General features: G+C 44.5%; 1 protein-coding gene across 1 annotated transcript in view; it reads right to left on the bottom strand.

Annotated features, from left to right (window-relative positions):
* UBR5 (ubiquitin protein ligase E3 component n-recognin 5) overlaps positions 1–20005 on the bottom strand; it is a 672040-nt gene that overhangs the window by 625699 nt on the left and 26336 nt on the right. Inside the window, 1 exon segment of the mRNA XM_029591836.1 lies at positions 1100–1144. Within this exon segment, the coding sequence (XP_029447696.1) occupies positions 1100–1144 (45 nt within the window).

The raw sequence follows: 20005 nt of genomic DNA on the forward strand, positions 1-20005 counted from the left end.
AACTATAAAACTCAAGCAAACAGGATGGACCATATGGTCTTTATTTGCCATCATATTCTATATGTTTCTCCAATCATGAGGGCATGAATCTAGTCTCCATTTCCAGGGCAAGTGGACTGAGAAAAATGTCTTTTTGATGGAAAAATGTGTTTCCGCATTGGTCTACTTTGAAATTTCCATGAGCCATAGGGGTCTCAAAAGTGACCACAAAAAAAGTGTCTAATGCACAGAGAAATGGGGCTTCATTTGATCACTGATTCTTTGACTTTATCTTCAGAGTTTTAGCCATAAAATAAAAAATAGACAAAACAAAACTCTGCAATAGCAAAAAAATGCCAATCATGGCCACAAGTAGTACTCCTAGGTTAAAAAAAAAAAAAAAACACGCTAAGAATCGATTTTCAATTAAAAGAATGAAAAGTTAATAAGTGTAGTCAAAACCCAACTAATAAGAACTAAGTGGGATGGAAAATGGGGGGGGGGGGGGGGGGAAGGTCCACACAATCTGAAAAAAAACTCAAAATTCACAGAAAAATCATTAAGTTAACAGTCAGCAGTAGTGCTCTGAAACACGTCGTGTCTCCACAAATAAAAAAAAAAAAAGACTGAGGCCCTCATCACCAGAAAAGCCTTCGAGGCTATTCCAAACAGTTGTGAAATCACTCTAGTAGTGCTGACAGACACCACCACCCACTCTCACTTGTGTGGTTGATCATCCTCTTTGTCCATGAGAGAACATTTTTTTCTCCATCATCTTGTGGATTTCAAGGTTCTAAACTATTATTTGCCCTTACTCCACCAGCTGGGCCTGTAAACTGCTCAGGGAGCCTTACAAGAGCAAGGGATCAGAAAGGGAACCATCAACAATACCTGACTCAAGGAACATGAAGAATAGCTGAGATCACCACCCACTTCTCCCACTTGACAGCATGGAGCGTGACCGACTGGAACGGACTGTGTGTCTCCCCCCACCCACCCCACAATAATTTAAGTATTCAATTCACACAGTTGTATATCTGTCCCTCTCCACCCAAAATGTTACCACCCTTAAAACTTTGTTACTTGAAAATGTAGCTCTTTTTCTTTTCTTTTTATTTACCTGTTTAAGTTGTATTTGTTCAGCTTCTCTGAAACTTCCCTTAATCTGTAGAAAAGAAATCAAAATGAAATTATTTTCGCAAGAGAAAAACAATCTACTGAAAGCAATTCTAGCAACACACATAAGATGCAGACAAAAGAAGAAAATCCAAGGGTAACATCAAGCAGTTTGGCATAGAATTCCACATATTAACCAACAAATTAATGACAGGGCAAGCATGTCGGTCTCAGCGAGCATCAGTTGGATATCAACATGGCGGCGTCTGGTGGCGGCGAGCGGCGGCGTCGAGCGGCGGCCAGTAGCGAGGAAGGAGAGAGTGGGTGGGTGGGGAGGTGAGAGACAGAGGGATGTGAGTAAGTGGAAGGGTAAGAAGTTGTGGAGCAGAGAAAAAGGGAGTGGAGGAGGGCTGAGGGAGAGGGGATGGGATTGAGGGAGGGTGGGAAGTGACTGAGGGAAGGGGTGGGAGGTGAGAGTGAGGGGAGGGAGGCAGTGGGAGACAGAGGGTGAGTAAGACTGAGTGGAGGGAAGGGGGTGAGTGAACGAGGGGAAGGGGGAGTGAGGGAGAAAAAGTGTAGAAGGGTGCTGTGTTCGAAAATGGACTGAAAAAAAAATTTAATGTAGCCTGTTTTAACGGGCTTAACGGCTTGTATATACATAAACAATGGGGGAGTCAATACATAGGTGAATTAAAACCAGTTTGATGCTTTACTTAAATTCGCCTTTTTTGACTCCACTTCATGTGTGAATACACACACACACACTCCAGTTCTTCCTACACCACCCTCTCACTCATATCATCCTCCTCTCTTCACCTCCACAAACTTTCTACCCTTGTCTACTACCCACCAATACTGCAGAGTGTTCTCTCCTTCCTACGGCACTGCTGCTGCTGCCTCCCAGGCCCAAAGAAAACAGAGTTGCTTACCTGTAACAGGTGTTCTCCTAGGACAGCAGGATGTTAGTCCTCACAGATGGGTGACATTATCAGATAGAGCCTGGCACGAAAAACTTTTGTCAAAGTTTCTAGAGCTTTTACCGGCACCCTGAGCATGCCACTATCAGTGCATCCACACAGGGTCCCCCTTCAGTCTCATAACATAGAATTCACAAGCGAAAAAATAAAACATCAAAACGCATGAGAACCGAACTCCATGAGGGGGCAGGCGGGTTTCCTGAGGTATAACATCCTGCTGTCCTAGGAGGACATCTGTTACAGGTAAGCAACTCTGCTTTCTCCTAGGACAAGCAGGATGATAGTCCTCACAGAAACTGGAGGGAAGTGGAATAGATGAAAATCCTTTTACAGTAGAAAATGTGTGGGAAGAGCTAAAGAACCTGAAAGTGGACAAAGCCATGGGGCCTGATGGGATTCATCCAAGGATATTGAGGGAGCTCAGAGATGTTCTGGCGGGTCCGCTGTGTGACCTGTTCAATAGATCCCTAGAAACGGGAGTGGTGCCGAGAGATTGGAGAAGAGCGGTGGTGGTCCCGCTTCACAAGAGTGGGAACAGGGAGGAGGCTGGCAACTACAGGCCGGTTAGCCTCACTTCGGTGGTGGGAAAAGTAATGGAGTCTCTGCTGAAAGAGAGAATAGTGAACTATCTACAGTCTGGAGAATTGATGGACCAGAGGCAACATGGATTCACCAGGGGAAGATCCTGTCAGACAAATCTGATTGACTTTTTTGACTGGGTAACCAAGGAATTGGATCAAGGAAGAGCGCTCGATGTCATATACTTGGATTTCAGCAAAGCTTTTGATACGGTTCCGCACAGGAGACTGGTGAATAAAACGAGAAGCTTGGGAGTGAGTGCCGAGGTGGTGACCTGGATTGCAAATTGGTTGACGGACAGAAGACAATGTGTGATGGTAAACGGAACCTTCTCTGAAGAGAGAGCGGTTTTAAGTGGTGTACCGCAAGGATCGGTGTTGGGACCGGTCCTGTTCAATATCTTTGTGAGCGACATTGCGGACGGGATAGAAGGTAAGGTTTGTCTTTTTGCGGATGACACTAAGATCTGCAACAGAGTGGACACGCCGGAAGGAGTGGAGAGAATGAGACGGGATCTAAGGAAACTGGAAGAGTGGTCGAAGATATGGCAGCTGAGATTCAATGCCAAGAAGTGCAAAGTCATGCATATGGGAAGCGGAAATCCGAATGAACTGTATTCGATGGGGGGGGAAAGGCTGACGTGCACGGAGCAGGAGAGGGACCTTGGGGTGATAGTGTCTAATGATATGAAGTCTGCGAAACAATGCGACAAGGAGATAGCAAAAGCCAGAAGAATGCTGGGCTGCATAGAGAGAGGAATATCGAGTAAGAAAAGGGAAGTGATTATTCCCTTGTACAGGTCCTTGGTGAGGCCTCACCTGGAGTACTGTGTTCAGTTCTGGAGACCGTATCTACAAAAAGACAAAGACAAGATGGAAGCGGTACAGAGAAGGGCGACCAGGAAGGTGGAGAATCTTCATCACATGACGTACGAGGAGAGATTGAAGAATCTAAATATGTACACCCTGGAGGAAAGGAGGAGCAGAGGTGATATGATACAGACTTTCAGATACTTGAAAGGTTTTAATGATCCAAAGGCAACGACAAACCTTTACCATAAGAAAAAAATCAGCAGAACCAGGGGTCACGATTTGAAGCTCCAGGGAGGAAGATTCAGAACCAATGTCAGGAAGTATTTCTTCACGGAGAGGGTGGTGGATGCCTGGAATGCCCTTCCGGAGGAAGTGGTGAAGACCAGAACTGTGAAGGACTTCAAAGGGGCGTGGGATAAACACTGTGGATCCATAAAGTCAAGAGGCCGCCAATGAAGAGTAGGTGACTCACCAGAATGATGGCTACTGCCTGGAGACAATACCCTTATTCAATAAACATACACATGGTTACTGTGACTCCAACATCACTCTAAGCTTCAACAGCAAGAGGAAATGTGGAAAAAAGGATTTGCACTCACAAAGACGGGAGTAGCTGGCTTGTTACGGCGGTTACTACCCCAAACCAAATAACCAAATTACTACCTCCACCTTCCTCTATTCCTGATGCCTTTCAACTAGCTTGATCACTCCATTCTTATACTTCACTTTCAATGCATATCCAGCATAGTTCTCTGCTTCAACAGCAGGGGAGAAGAAAAACTGATACTTCACACATATCCAGCATAACTTCAACGGCAGGGGAGAAGAAAAAAGGATTCACACTCACAAAGCGGGGAGTAGCTGGCTTGTTACGGCGGTTACTACCCCAAACCAAATGTGCCTGATACTTCACTTTCGATGCATGTCCAGCGTGGCTCTCTGCTTCAACGGCAGGGGAGAAGAAAAAAACTGATACCTCACGCATATCCAGCATAGCTCCCTGCTTCAACGGCAGGGGAGAAGATAAACAACCAATAGGGGCTGTATAGCATAGTCTGGGTAAAAGCGGGTGAGCGTGGGTGTGGCTTGCTTGTTGCGGCGGTTACTGCCCCTACTACCTCTAACTAATCAAGCTAGATAATTCACTTGGATGCAGCTCCATCACCGCTCTCTGCATTAATGGTGGGGGTGGAAGGGAATTAGAACCAAGAGCTAAGAGAAACAGATAAGTGTGAGAGAAAGGGTGGGGGAAGCTTGCTGGGCAGACTGGATGGGCCATTTGGTCTTCTTCTGCCGTCATTTCTATGTTTCTATGAATACCAAGCTACAAGCTGCTCCCAGCAATGAGTATGACCAACTGGCACCAAACCGGGTGCCAGCGGGCACAAAAACAACTGTGGTGCTATTGGTAAGGTAGGGAGGCAGCCTGATCCCAAACTATGGGCCTTAGGTAGGGAGAGTTAGGTTTAAGCCTGGAAGAGGCTGCGAAGCACAGATTGGCCGAAGCTACTGTCTTGCCGACCATCCTTGTCCAAGCTGGAGTGGGCTACAAACGTATGTAGAGAACTCCATGTCGTAGCCCTGCAGATTTCGGCAATGGGAACCGCTTGCAAGTGGGCTACTGATGCCGCCATAGCCCTCACAGAGTAAGCCTTAACCCCACCTCCAAGCTGAAGGCCTGCTTGTGCATAGCAGAAGGAGATAGAATCTGCTAGCCAATTAGACAGAGTTTGCTTGCTCACTACAACTCCCAATCTATTCTTGTCAAAAGATATGAAGAGTTGAGTGGATTGCCTATGGCCTGCTGTGCATTCTAAATAGAAAGCTAAGGCCCTCTTGCAATTCAATGTGTGTAGAGCCTGTTCGCCCTGGTGTGAATGGGGCCTCGGAAAACAGGTGGGTAGAACAATGGACTAATTGAGGTGAAAAGCAGTCACCACCTTAGGCAGGAACTTGGGATGCACCCGCAGGTCCACCCTATCCTTAAAAAGTTTCATGTAGGGTGGATATGTAACAAATGTAACTCTGCGAGCCGAGGTGACTGCCACCAGGAAGAGAACCTTCCAAATGAGGAACTTCAGATCGCAAGAGCGCGTAAGCTTGAAAGGATCTTGCATGAGCCATGCCCAGGACACAACAAGAGGCCAGGAGGGGGTTTCAGTTGAAGCAGACCCCACATAAAAAGTCCTGCTATGGGCTGCACAAAGAAAGGCGTGCCAGCAACACCCTGACGGTACCAACGGCGCTCAGGTGGACCCTGACTGAGGTGGTTTTCAGCCCAGCTTCAGAGGTGCCACAAATAGTCCAACAACTTCGGAGTGAGGCAGATGAACGGATCTAAGCCATGACCCTTGCACCAGATGGAGAATCTCCTCCACTTCAGTCAATAAGACTTCCTGGTAGAAGGCTTCCTGGAAGCTACCAGCAACTGAGACACATCAACAGAGAGGTCCAGGGACTGCAAGACTAAGCACTCAACATCCAGGCCGTCAAGGCCAATGCTCAGAGGTTTGGATGGCACAGTCTGCCCTGATCCTGCATTATCAGATCAGGTGCAGTCCCCAGACAGATAGGCTCTCTAATCGACAGGCCCCGAAGGAGCGGGAAGCAGACCTGTCTGGGCCAGTACAGGGCTACGAGAATCATGGTTCCCCGGTCTTGCTGGAGCTTCAAGAAAGTCTTCATGACCAGCGGAAGAGGAGGATACGTGTACAGGAAACCTGTACCCTAATGCTGGAAGTCCATCCATCCTGAACAGGGAGCAGAATGTGCTCACCTTGCAGTTGTAGGGGGGAGGCAAAGAGATCCACGTCTGGAGTTCCACTCTGGCAGAAGATCCAGTCTGCCACTGCTGGATCGAGCTACCACTCGTGTGGCTGAAATGCACGACTCAGACGGTTCGTCACCACATTCTCTGCTCCAGCTAGGTACATCTCCCTCAGGAGCAAGCTCTATGACAGAGCCCAGGACCAAATCTATACCAACTCTTGACAGACTAGAAACGACCTTATGCCTCCCTGTTTTTTGATGTATCACATTGCCACCTGATTGTCTGTCCAAATCAGGACTGCCTTGTGGGATAAGCAGTCTCGAAATGCCCAAAGAGCATAACGAATCACCCAAAGCCCCAGGAAGTTTATCTGGTATAGAGATTCCTGAGCCGTCCACTGACCCTGCGTGTGGAGGTTCTACACATGCGACCCCCAACCATTGGGGGAGGCATCGGTGGTAAGTACTACCTGAGGCAGGGAAGCCTGGAAAGGGGTTCCCTGCTCCAGGTTGGAGCGATTCTCCCACAGGACAGGGAGACGTGCAGAGGTAGCGTGATGTAAAAAAGTGCCTTGAGGACCTGGGACACCTGTTGCCATTGTGACCACAATGTCCGCTGCGTCCTGTGCATGCAGAGGTGGGCCAACGGGGTGACATGGACAGACGCAGTCATGTGGCCCAAGACACGAAGCAGCAGACGAGCAGGAACCTGTTGACGGCTGCAGACCAAGCTCACCAACGATGACAGGGCAAGCACCGATCACGGGGCAGAAACTCCTTGGCCTGAATCGTGTCCAATCTGGCTCCTATGAAGTCCAGATGGGGTGATGGGCAGAGGTGATGGGCAGAGATTGCAGCACTTGGATGGTCAGACTTAAAAAGAGTGCAGCGCTCCCTGCTGGGAGGTGCTTTTGACCAGCCAGTCATCCAAGTAGGAGAATACATGTACCCCCCTGATGTGTGAGGTGCACCCCAACCACTCCCAGACACTTGCTGAAGACCCGAGGGGTTGACGCCAGGCCAAAAGGCAGTACTAGATACTGGTAGTGAGCTTCTCCTACCACAAAGCAAAGACACTGCCTGTGACTTGGGAAGATTGCAATGTGGGCACAGGCATCCTTCAGTTTGAGAGAGCAGAGCAGTCTACTCTTCTGAGATGTAGGATCAGGGTGCCCTGAGAGACCATTTTGAACTTTTCCCTCTGAAGCAATTTTTTCAAGGCTCTGAGACAAAAAATGGGGCATAGGCCCCCAGTTATCAGGAAATACCTTAAATAGAAACCTCGGCTCTGCTGGCAGAAGGTAACTGATTCTACCACTCCTGCCATTAGAAGGGCAGAAAGCTCTGTCACAAGTATTTCCTGAGGAGCAGACAAAACCCCACGACGGACATGGGGGGAAGTCTGCAGGGATGCCCCTGAAATTCAGCAGATACCCCTGGCGGATGATTATGAGAAATCACTGGTCTGTAACTAGGGGCCAGCAGTGGGCAAAATGGAGGGCAGGATGCCAGGGGTATGGCGAGCTGACTCACGCTCCCTCATTCCCAGTCAAAACCTGTGGCGGGGTTCTGCAGGCGGGCTGGCTGAGGCCTGGGGGTCCATTGCTGGCGAGAACAGCTCATGGAACAGCATGGGGTGTGCGAGCTCACAAGGACAGAGGGTAATACTTCCTTTGACGACAGAAGTATTTCCTTGAGCCTTGTCGCGAGGACTTCCTGACAGAGGTTTATGGATTGGAAGTGCTAGCCGATAACTGATGAAGGGTCTTATGGTGGTCCTTCAATTGGGCTACCGCATCCCTGACCTTGTCCCCGAAGAGATTCTCTTCCATGCAGGGCACATCAGTCAGTTTCTCCTGGACTTCCAGCCGGAGGTCCGAGGCACAAGGCCAGGCCATCCTGCGGGTGCCAATGCCCACTGCAGCTACTCTCGCTGCTGTCTTGAAAACATTGTATGTGTACCTCATCTCGTGTTTTCCTGCCTCCAGACCCTGCTGTATTACCGCAGAAAGTGTATCTTGATGCTGCTGCGGCAGGCGTTCCAATAGCTCCTGGACCTGTTTTCCACAGGTTCCAGTTGTATTGGGTCATATATAATTGGTAGGAGGCGATGTGGGTGATGAGCATAGCACCCTGATACACCTTTCTACCTAGGGCATCCAGCGCCCTGAGATCCCAGCCCGGATTGGCAGAAGCATGGGTGCAGGAGCGCTTGACTTGGAGAGCAGACTCCACCTTAACCGATTAGTGAGGGAGGTGGCACCTTTCAAATCCCAAAGCCTGCTGGACTAGATAAATGGCATCTGCCTTCCTGTTTACCAGAGGAACTGACACCGGATGTTCCCAAATCCTAAGGAGAAGTTCCTTAAAGATATCGTGGATTGGAACAGCCACTATCTCCTTAAGGGCATAGACGAACTGGAGGACTTCCGGCATCTTATGTCGAGCGTCCTCCTCTGTGAGGAGATCAAAATGGATGGTTTCAGGCATGGCCTGGACAAAACCCACAAAGGAAAGATTTTCTGGGGGAGACCTTTGCCTCTCATCTGGTGGTGAAGGTGCTGATAGGAGATCACCAAAGTCCTCAGAAGAAGACTTTGAGGTATCATCTCCCCAGGAGTCATATGGGCCCTCCTCCTTGCTAAGGTCCCTTGAGCCTGCTTGGATGGACTCTGTCAAAGCTCCTCAGTCTGGGAACTGAGGGCGGCAAAGGCACAGAGGCTCCAAGCGGCCCAGGAACGGGATCAGGGAACTCCAGTTGTGGGACCAATGGGCCTGACTGTGCTGGTGGCCGCAGTAAATCCTCTACGGAGAACCCAATAATGGGAAACACGCCAGAGGGGGGCATCAGTGGCCGCTGAGGATCCAAAGGTCCCCCAGGCACCAGCTGCATAGGAAGGATACAGAATAGGACATCCAAATGCTCTAGCAGGGGGAGCCAAAAGAGATGGCACAGGCTCCGGTACTGGTATAGAGGCCTGTGCTAGGGGTGGTTAGATACCCCGCAGGGCTTGGAGCACCATCATCTGAACTCCGCGGTCCAACAATATCAGTGGGGAACGCCTGGGACTCCCGGGTCTGCCAGAGGATGAGGCTTCTTCATCACGGGGTCGCTTAGGTGGCAGCATGGCAGCTGCCGGTACCACACAGGTTCCAGAGCCATGCACCAACAGTAACGGTGTCTGCGGGACTTTTCGCGATGCTCAGGCTGGTCCTTCCCCAGCGCCGAGAAAGCTGAGCAGCCCAATGTCTTCAAAAGCGTCAATACCAGAGATGGCCTATCACCAGTTCTTCTCTCCCTGGATGAACCTGCAGGGGGCGTAGATAGGGACAGCGTGTCCAGCAGTTCCCCCCAGTCCCTAGGTGTTGACACCTCCGATGCCGAAGTGGATGGAGCAGATGTTTTGGGGTCAAAGAGTTCTTCCATCTTATCCAGCCGGGCACGACCGCCCTTAGGGGGGGGGGGGGGGGGTGTCATCTGATTGCACAGCTGACACCCACAGACGTTGTGTGATGCCCCCGGGCAGAGGATACAAACCTCATATGGATCAGTAACTGACATGTTCTGTGGGCACTGGGGGCACAGTCAAAAACCAGATGATGCAATAAAAAGCAGCCGACGAGTGATCAACAGCCGGGAACCACTGAGGAGCGACATGCTGGGAATCGACCCCAATAAACCTAACACACTGAAGAAGGGTTCCAGACACTGAAAACACCGGAAAAACTGGGTAAGAAATTCAAAAAAGAAAATACTATAAGAGAAGAGCTCCATACCGTGAGGCAACTAACACCGCGGAAATAAAGAGACTGAAGGAGGACCTCACGTGGACGCGCAGATAGTGGCATGCTGGACATGCTCAGTGTGCCAGTCAAACTTCTAGAAACTTTGGCAAAAGTTTTCCGTGCCGGACTCCATCTGATGATGTCACCCATCTGTGAGGACTACCATCCTGCTTGTCCTAGGCAAAACCATTTTCTCCTCCCCAGCATCCAGATAAGGAAGCCATACCTATGTAAACACAAATTCTTATACAAGAGTGTAAAAATAGTTAGAAAACTTGGGAACCAGTCAAAATTTTTAGGTGTGCACGCAAAAAAAAAAAGTTTTCTTTGCGAGTTTTTTCTACTATTTTGCTTTCTATAGGTTTTGGGTTGGTTTTTTTTGGGGGGGGGGGGGGGGGGGAGATTAATACATTTCCACACATACCAAGACAGTAGTTTGACAGAAATATGGTAAAGGAGGACAAGAAAAATACAAATACAAATACAAAAAAATTATTTTATCAAGAAAAATAAAAAGACCTCTTTCCCATATTATTAGACCTCATATGGAGAAGAATCAAATAAAAGCAATTTAATTCAAACAACTATATATTCTTCAATATTTTGTTTACGATAGCTGAATTTTACTTTTATGCATCTGCCACATTTATTGGGACTAACCTTGGTCTGCAAAAAATAAAATTTATCTGATCAGGTTCATAGGACACTTTTTTTTTTTTTTATTTATCAGATTTTAATTTTACATACAAGCATCCATTTGTTATAGAAATTATACAATGCAGACGAAAATATATATCACATACATGTTATGCATGTTTTAGCAACAATTTCAAAACCATCATAAACTGCATTTGTATGAAAAATAAAGGAAATAGAGAAGAGAGGCCCTCTGTAATCGAGCGTACCTACTACAAAAGAAATACATAGATCAATTAGGAAATCAGGGTGTCAGAGGATACTACACCCATTCTTAATCAATGCCTGACAAACAATTGGAGAACCTTAGGTGTGAGAGTCTAGAAATGATCTCAATTGAGATGGATCAAAATATACATAATTTTGACCTTGGAACTTTATACAGCATTTACACAGGAAGCACAATTGAAATTGTGCTCCCTTTTGCAAATCATCTGCTCTCATTGAAAGGAATAACTTCCTCCTGCCTGGGTCGCTTTTGTTAAATCAGGGTAGCACCAAACTTTATGTCCATGAAATAATACTTGTCTATTTCTGAAGAAATGTCTGAAGAAGTTATTCTTCTCCATAAGAGATGCGAATGAAACCAGCAATGGTCTCCTCCTAGCTATAATTAAATCCTGTGAGGATTCAAGAAATGCTGTTAAATCTGAAGGTACAACTGGTTCATCTAAATTTTGTGGATTCAATTCAGCGTAAGGAAGATAATACGCTTTAGTTATTACTGGAAACGCATCTTCCGATATTTTTAATACTTGTGAAATATATGATTTAAACATTTCCAAAGGAGAAATTGTATCTATTACAGGAAAATTCATAAAGCGTAAATTATGAGCTTGCAAACTATTTTCTATGTTCTGTAGCCTTCTATTGGTAATTTTTTCCCCTTGTAATATAGTAGTTTGAACCTTATCCACTTCTTTTATATGCTCTTCCATTTCTTCAATTTTATCTCTGTTGTTTAAGTTCTTCAGCATGTTGTGATACTTAGTTTTTAACCTCATGTACCACACTAGTAAGACCAACAATTGATTTTTCCACAGCTTGTAGTGCAGCCCAAATTGTGTTCAAAGTTATTTCCGAGGTCATTTGCAATACAGTATTCAAAAGAGGTATTTCTTGTTTCTCATCTCCTCTCTCCCTTGCCGCGCCGGCTCCCATTTCAATGCCCAAGGTTCCAAGCGTCTCAGCGAGTCTCAGTCTTTCCAATCCTCCCATCCTCATCCGACTGGGTCTCTGCTTTGTGCCCCATGGTGGTAAACTCCATAGATGTTAATCTCTGCCGTTCCGCTTCTTCCCCTCCTCAGGTTTCCCCGGACACGTTCACAGCGATCCTTTCTTGTCTAACGCCTTCGTGGCATGGTGAAGCCGGCCTATCAGGTCACAGCCGGGGCTCAGTGATGTTTCCGGGATCAGAGGGGAAAGCTCATGCTCTATTGCCATTCCCTCAGCGACCTGCTCTCTCGAAGCTGAGTGTGCAGCAGCCACAAAGAAGCTTCCGATGTGGGATTGATTGGATTCCGGAGTGGAGGTTAGGATCCACTCCTCTTACCCTCGCTTTCTTTTTCATATGTGGCATCTTAAAAGGAAATAAAAAATTTTTCCTGGAAATAAGTCTCAGGTTTTGGGAGCTTCACAGCCACTGTCCGCTCCGGCAGCCATTTTGAAACACCTCCCCCTATAGGACATATTTCTTATCTACTAATTTTATTTCATGTTTTCCCATTGAGTTCACATTCTGCTTCCTTCTTGGACAATTTAAGCTTGCCTGAGTAGACTTAAATATCAGCAAATAAAGCTCTTCTATGACCCAAGAACATATTCTTTTTACTAAAAAAAAAACAAAAAACCAGCTTTATGGTCCAATTTTTATCTGGTTCAAGAGCAAACACCACCAACAAGGTTGCCCTGGAGGAAATTTCTAACTGAGGGGCCGACAGAATACAGTGCGCTCAGCCAAGTGCACTGTTTAACCAGCAGTTGGATGCGGGTTGTGTAGGCGCGTCCCCAGCCCCTTATGCTATAAAGGGATTAGCATCTCCACAACGAGCATCCAACAGGCCGTGAAACTAATAGTGCTCATCGCATGCAAATGCATGTTGATGAGGCTATGTTAGTCATCACAAATGCAAAAAAAAAGTGCACCCAATATGCACATTTATGCACTCAGAAATTAATGTCTGCCCAAAGCAGGTGTTAATTTCTGAGCATCCCCAAAATGTTGTACAGAAAAGAAAAAAATACTGCTTTTCTGTACAATGAAAGATTTAAAAAATAATTAAGTTCCAGCAGTCAGGTTTAGTTAACCAGCATCCTTTTTCCAAATCCATGGCTGTGCGCCGATTAGGAAGACGGATGCCAATAAATTCAGCGTCCATTTTCTTAACCGGCGGACAGCCGCAGACAGCCAACCTCTCCCAGGTGCCTGCTGTCAAGGAGGTGCTAGGGGCGTGCAATCGGCCCTAGCTCCTCCTTGACAGCGCAACCCCTAATTTAAATATTGTATGGCGCCCCCAGGAGAGGTGCCTGGGGGCACGTTAGGTGAGCGACCGAAACCCGGGAAAGAGGCGTGGCTCTAGCATCATCAATCGGCGTCTACTGCATATAATTCAAGCAGTAGACCCGGGAAAGTCGGGGAGCTGTGTGGAGTGGAGAGAGACGCCCCTGGCTGAGAGGAGACGACGGGGAAAGACCTTACCCTGCCTAACGCTGAGACCCGGAGAGAGACCTGGTGAGCGACCGAGACCCGGGAAAGAGGCGTGGCTCTAGCGTCATCAATCGGCGTCTACTGCATATAATTCAAGCAGTAGATGGCGCACAGCCGTCTCAGCGCACTGCCTTCACCGTGCGCTGCCTAAGGGGCGCGCGGCTTTGTCCGACTTAGTCCGGAGAAGACTGCCATTTATTATCTTCTATCTCAGCCTAGTTGTGAAACTTTGGTGAAAACTTCCTGAATATCTTCCCTACCAACATGGGGAGGAAAAGGAAAGTAAAATCCTTCCCAATATCACCTATAACATCACGGGGGCTAATGGACGACCACGTCGTAAGACAGATTGAAACACCAAAAGAGGACATTTCAGGAGAGCGGTTTTCGGGCTCTCTTAGTCCTGGTGAAGGGCCTTCACTTCTTCCACAACCTGTGTCATCTTTACCAGAAGGATTTCTGCAGCTAGAATCTGGTGGCCTACCTAAAGGAAGAGACTGCCTAGATTCTGGAGAAAACCAGATAAGTAAACATCTTGAGATATCGGATACAGAATTTATTGTAGGGGATTCTTGTAGCCCACAACAGTGTCCTATAGAACCTCCTGATAACATTTCCTTGAAAGATATCTGGAAATTGATGACCAGTCTTAATAATAATGTTTCACAAATGAATATGTCTTTATCTGGAGTAGTAAATTGTAATAAATTACAAATAGAAAAGCAAAGGAAGGAAATGCTTAATTTGAAAGAGGATATGGGAAAAATAACATCAAAAATTAAATTGTTGGATAATACTGGGATAGCCCAAATTAAGGATAGTTTATCTATCCATAGAGAATTAGAAAATGTGGAGAACATGATGAGAAGTAAAAATTTACGATTAATAAACTTCCCACAAACTAGACTTTTGTCACCAAGTGAAATGCTTAAAAAATACCTTAGGGAAATTTTGCAGTATGAAGAGAAAGAAATACCTGTTTTTTCCAAGATCTTCTACTTCTCTAAAGTGGTTAGAGAAGTAGAGGAGGAACTTCCAGATATTTCTAGTATTGGGGTATCAACGTTTTTGGAGGAATCGGTAGACATTATAAATAAAAGGGCAACCTTATTTGTTTCTATGTTATTGGAAAAAGATAAAGACAGAATGTTTAGGATTTTCTTAAACATAGAGATGTAAATTTCTGTGGTCAAAGGATCCTAATGTTTCCGGATGTGTCTAGAGCCACTCAGGCTAAAAGAAGACACTTCCTCTCTCTAAAGGTTAAAGTACTTGCCTTAGGGGCAACCTTTTTAGGGGCAACCTTTTTTTTTTTTTTTTTTAAATATCCGTCAGTTTGCCTTATAACATTTAGAGGGAAGAAATATAGTTTCCTAGACCCGTTACATTTAGAAACTTTTATTTTGGATAAAGAGATCTTGGGAGGAAGTAATATAGAAGGCCAAGAGAATTCTTAATGTCTCTCAATACTCTTAAGTTTTATCCTAAAATTAATCTAATCATAAGTAATATGGTTAGCTCCCCCAATTATGGGTTAAGTAATAGAGATGTTTTCTGATTATTTAGTTATTATTGTTAAAAAAAAATTTATTAGACATCTGTATAACTTTCTGATGTATTTGTTAAAGTTTTAAATGAAAACTCAAAGTTTAAATTAAAAAAAAAGAAAAGCAGAAAAAAAACTGCTTTTCTGTACACCCTCCGACATAATATCATAGCGATAAAATTAAAAAAAAATTAAAAAAATAAATAAATAAATAAATAAATAAATCTGCCCGCAGGTTAGAAAATGGACGCTCAATTTTGCTGGCGTACGTTTTCCCAACCCATGGCTGTCAGCGGGTTCGACAACAGACACCGGTAAAATTAAGCTCGGCTATCAAACCCGCTGACAGCCGCCGCTTCTGTCAATAAGGAGGCGCTAGGGACGCGCTAGTGTCCCTAGCGCCTCTTTGTTACTGCCAGCCCTAATTTGCATACCTTTGCTTGATGAATCATGCGCTCAGGAGAGCACGGGCGCTTGCCGGCTCTCCCATGCGGTTTACTGTATCAGCCCGACAATGAGCAAAAAATGTATTTAAAACTGGCAAACTCTGTTCCGGCTAGTTTAAATGCAGTAGTTGAATGAGAAACTTTTCTATGATGTGTCTGCATTAAATCCATTTATTCTTGTTAATCAACATTTTATGCAGTTCATATAGCGTGAAGGCATTTTTTTTTTATATTTTAGCGCTAACACTGAAATATCTACTGGTATAAAGAAAGACATCTTTTCGGTGAGAATTGGCAAATTATGGTCAAGGCTGGCAGTAGCGTGGTAAACAATCAGGAAGTTAAGATCTGGATTCAATTCTGCATTAATTGAATGTAATTTCACATCAATGTCATCATTCAGATCATGTGATTTTCTTTTTTAAGCTCCGTTACATTTGTTTTAAATACCTTTGAATCTTCTGGGTTTCTCAATGATTATTAGCAGGAGAAGGAAGGCTGAGATAAGCTTTGTCCGTGTGGCTCTATCCAGTGAATCTATCATTTACTTAAGTTTTAATATATCAATATGGAGCTCAAGTCCCATTGTGGTCTTTTAAGAACTTATTTTGTAAATCTGTTTAAAGATGAGAAACACTCAGACAAAAATCTATGTGAAATCTGCCTTAGTAAACAGATTAACACTAATCTGGCTTGCCTTTGGATATATCTACTTATAAGTTATTAGTTTGTTTGTTTTTTTAATTTGTTTCTCTATTGTTTTGCAATATTTTAGAGTTTGTGTTTAGTTGATTTGTATGCATGTGTATGTGATTTGACAGACTTGAGTCCTCAAATCCTCATTCTTCCCCCTTGAGGAAGCCATTACTGGCAAAACAAAAAAGCCTTTGTCGAGACACGAGGAACTCAGGTGCTGAAAAGCATGTCTGAAGCAGGGGAATGAAGACATCCTTTTAATACACCACGTTATAAGCATTACAGACTGCTTTAGGATTTAATACACATTGGGGTAGATTTTAAAAGCCCTGCGCGTGTAAATCCTGCCGGATTTGCACTCGCGCGCCGGCGTACCTATTTTGCATAGGCCGTCAGCATGCGCAAAAGCCCCGGGGCTTCGTAAAAGGGGCGGGAGGGGGCATGTCTGAAGTCCGGGGTGTGTCCGGGGGCATGTCCAGGGGCAGGGTGCGTGGTGATGGTTCGGGGGCGGGCCAGGAGTACGGTCCCGAGTCCCCCAGCACTGCGGCCTGTGCCGGGGGATGGCGAGGCGGCGCGTGCAAGTTACGCCTGCTTCGAGCACTTGTACAAAGGTAGGGGGGAGATTTAGTTAGGGCTGGGGAGTGGGTTAGATAGGGGAAGGGAGGGGAAGGTGGGGGAATGCGGAGGGAACGGAGGCAGGCTGCGCGGCATGGCATGCGCAGGCTGCCAATTTTGCGCAGCCTTGCTCGTGCCAACCCCGGATTTTATAAGATACGTGCGTATCTTATAAAATTCGGCGTACTTTTCTTTGCGCCGGTTGCGCATACTTTAAGATCTACCTCATTGTTTTCAGATTTTGTCCTACTCTTCAGAGTGGTATTTTCTACCTGAGGTGTTTTTAGCATCAGCAATGGGCTTTATTAATTTCTTAGCCTGTTTAGAGTAATTTATATGAAATTGAGTTTAGGTGTATATGTTTCACAGCATTTGCATATAAGAACCATTTTGTACTTATTTAATATGTTTATGTAAATAAATATATATTTAATTGATTGTATTTTGAATTGATGCATTAGTGTTCCAGTTTTATTTAATACAGTATACATAAACATACACGTGGCTGGAAACCAGGCACCAGGTATCTAAACCTAAGGACCTGGCATCCAACAGAAGCAAAATCAGTGGGGCCCAAACCAGTTAGAGAGATTCATGGTGATTGCTTTAGCAAAAGGGAATAGTGATAAAGGCTGCCAGTGGTGGCACTAATAAGAACAAAGGGTTTGCCATACTAAGTCAGACCAAAGATCCATCAAGTCCAGTATCCTGTTATCAACAGTAGCCAATCCAGGTAATAAGTACCTGGCAGGATTCCAAAAGGTTGATAGATCCCATGCAGTATTCAAATGCTGTTTAATATATATGAAGCCATTGGGTAAATTATTAGCTGTGAGGGTTAATTTACAAATGTTATTTAGACATTTTATAGACCATCATTCCATAAATAGATCACAACAGTTTACAAACTGACATTCATAATTATGATGTAATTAACAATTAGACAATTATGGTTAAAGAGGTGGTAAGGAGAAGCTGGCATTTATCTAGCAAATCTATCAAAACCAATTTCTCAGTGCATATTAACATTGATCTAGAACAATTAGCACAGAGATTGGATAATGAGGATTGCTAATTTAGGGTTTTCATGTCTTAGTCCAGCTGGCGCCGGCACACAAGGGCTCAACCTAAGGGGAACGAGAGATGGTACTTGTGAAGCTCCAGTTGGGCCTCTGCTTCAGCCAGCTCTGCCTGTCAATGGTGGGGACCTACACAGCTTTTCCCTGCAGGTTGCACCAACTCCTCTTCGGCCTACGGGTCCACTTCCATAACATTATATGTGACTTTGAATATAGCTCTTGGAAGTTTCCCCAACCCATATAAAAGTATGGGAGAGAGACTTAGGACAGGAGATGTCCGAGGACAAATGGAGCCTGTCATTTATGGGGGCTAGTAAGTCTTCTATTTCCTCAACTCTAGTTGAAAATAGCTATAAACTTCTTTTTAAACGGTAACTCATCCCAGAAAAATTGCATAAGATGTACCCAAGAGTAGGAGGACAAATGTTGGAAAGGTTGCTCACATGTGGGAACATTCTTACACATTTGGTGGGAATGTTAGGTAATTAATTTTTGGAAAGAGGTAGCCTCTGATAACTAAGGCATTTATAATGTCAGTAATCTTAACACGGAGGACTATTCTTTTAAATATTCCTGATGAAGGCCTTAGTAAATCTATTTAAATGTTAATCCTCAAATCTACATAGCTGCACGATATTAAGTTGCTTTCTGTTGGAAACAAGTAGATGCTCCGAAGATCAGGCAGGTTGTTCAACGATTGGAAAGGGTGTGTTTGATGTGTAAACTTACAGCTATTAAAAATCATAGATTGCAGAAATTTGAATCAATTTAGGTGCACTCCAGAAAATCCATATTATAAGTAGTTGTTCTGCAGTATCATCTAAGCCCTCTTATACGTGGTTTTCTGTTCAAAAATAGATCAGGTTGTCCTCAGCCTTTTAGGTACTGATATTCACAACAAGCAGGCTTGATACATACCGTATATCAACTTGTGGCTCCTTTCATATAAATGATGGTGCCGATATGCTAACTGAATCGGTATTCTCCTGGAATAAAAGTACTCGCAAGGTGGGGGGTAGGAGGGTTAAACTCAAGGAAACCGAAGGAGAGGGACTATTTTGGGTCTTGTTTATGAGTAGTTTATGCATTTAGTATTGTTAATTCAAGGGTCACAAAAAGTTATGTATCCGTTGATGATCAAGGCAGCAACGTCACGGCCTTGTTTAATTGTGTTATGAATGATACAATAAGATTGATGGGGAAAAAAGAATCAATGTTACCTACTTTTACCAGTATTCCTTCTTAAATACACTAAAATATATAGCTAAGGTTTCATTACACTATGACTAAAATAAATGAAAAGAAGGAATTTGGTATTGCTGATATCACACTGTAAGCATGCAGTATAAAAAGCCTCAGAAAGACCATAATATATATTTTATATATATTTTAGTTAATTATTAATACTCTGCTGTGCTACTGTTAGAGCTTAGTAATTACTGTTGATTTAAAGTTTAGTCCTGAGGTACACCTTTATATTGTCAAGCTAATGACATCTGATTGTCTTCTATTATTAATTTGATTTATATACCCCTTTTCAGTCACTTTCAAAGTGGATTACATTCAGGTAGTGTAGATATTTCATCTACTTTTCTAATGTACTGTACGCTGCAAATGATCTTTGATTGTTTGCTGCTATTCTAATATGTTGTACCCCACTCTAGGTGAATTATGTATAAAAAGAATGGGTAAGAAAACCAAACAGTAAAAAACAAATCATCATCTAATCACTTTGCTTACATCAGCTGCCATCAGACATGGAAAGAAATGAACTCAGAAAGGAATCAATGCTGTGGCGGTCTTGAACCGATTTCTTTACTGGATAATAACAGTAGCAGAATCATTACACAATTCCTGAAATGAGAATAATAAATCCTCGTGTATGCAGAAATGCAAATGTTCCACCTCTCATCCTACCATGTCAATTTTCTATTCCTCTGCATAGGACTTAGACAGCTGTAAGATGTAATTAGGCTTTGCTTCATCATCACCTTCAATAGTTGGATGTGTATGAGTAATAAAGGAAAAAGCGCTCTTTGTAGTGCGTGTCTCATACTACATATGCTTATTCCAAGCAAATCTGACACAACCTAAAGCAGCATTTAATCTCTCTCTACATACTTCAGTATGGATTGAAGATGTAGCTACATTATTGTAAGTGAGTTGGCAAACACATCCAGGTGAAAATCATGTTGAATAACC

Source organism: Rhinatrema bivittatum, chromosome 2, assembly GCF_901001135.1.
Source record: "Rhinatrema bivittatum chromosome 2, aRhiBiv1.1, whole genome shotgun sequence".
NCBI lineage: Eukaryota > Metazoa > Chordata > Amphibia > Gymnophiona > Rhinatrematidae > Rhinatrema > Rhinatrema bivittatum.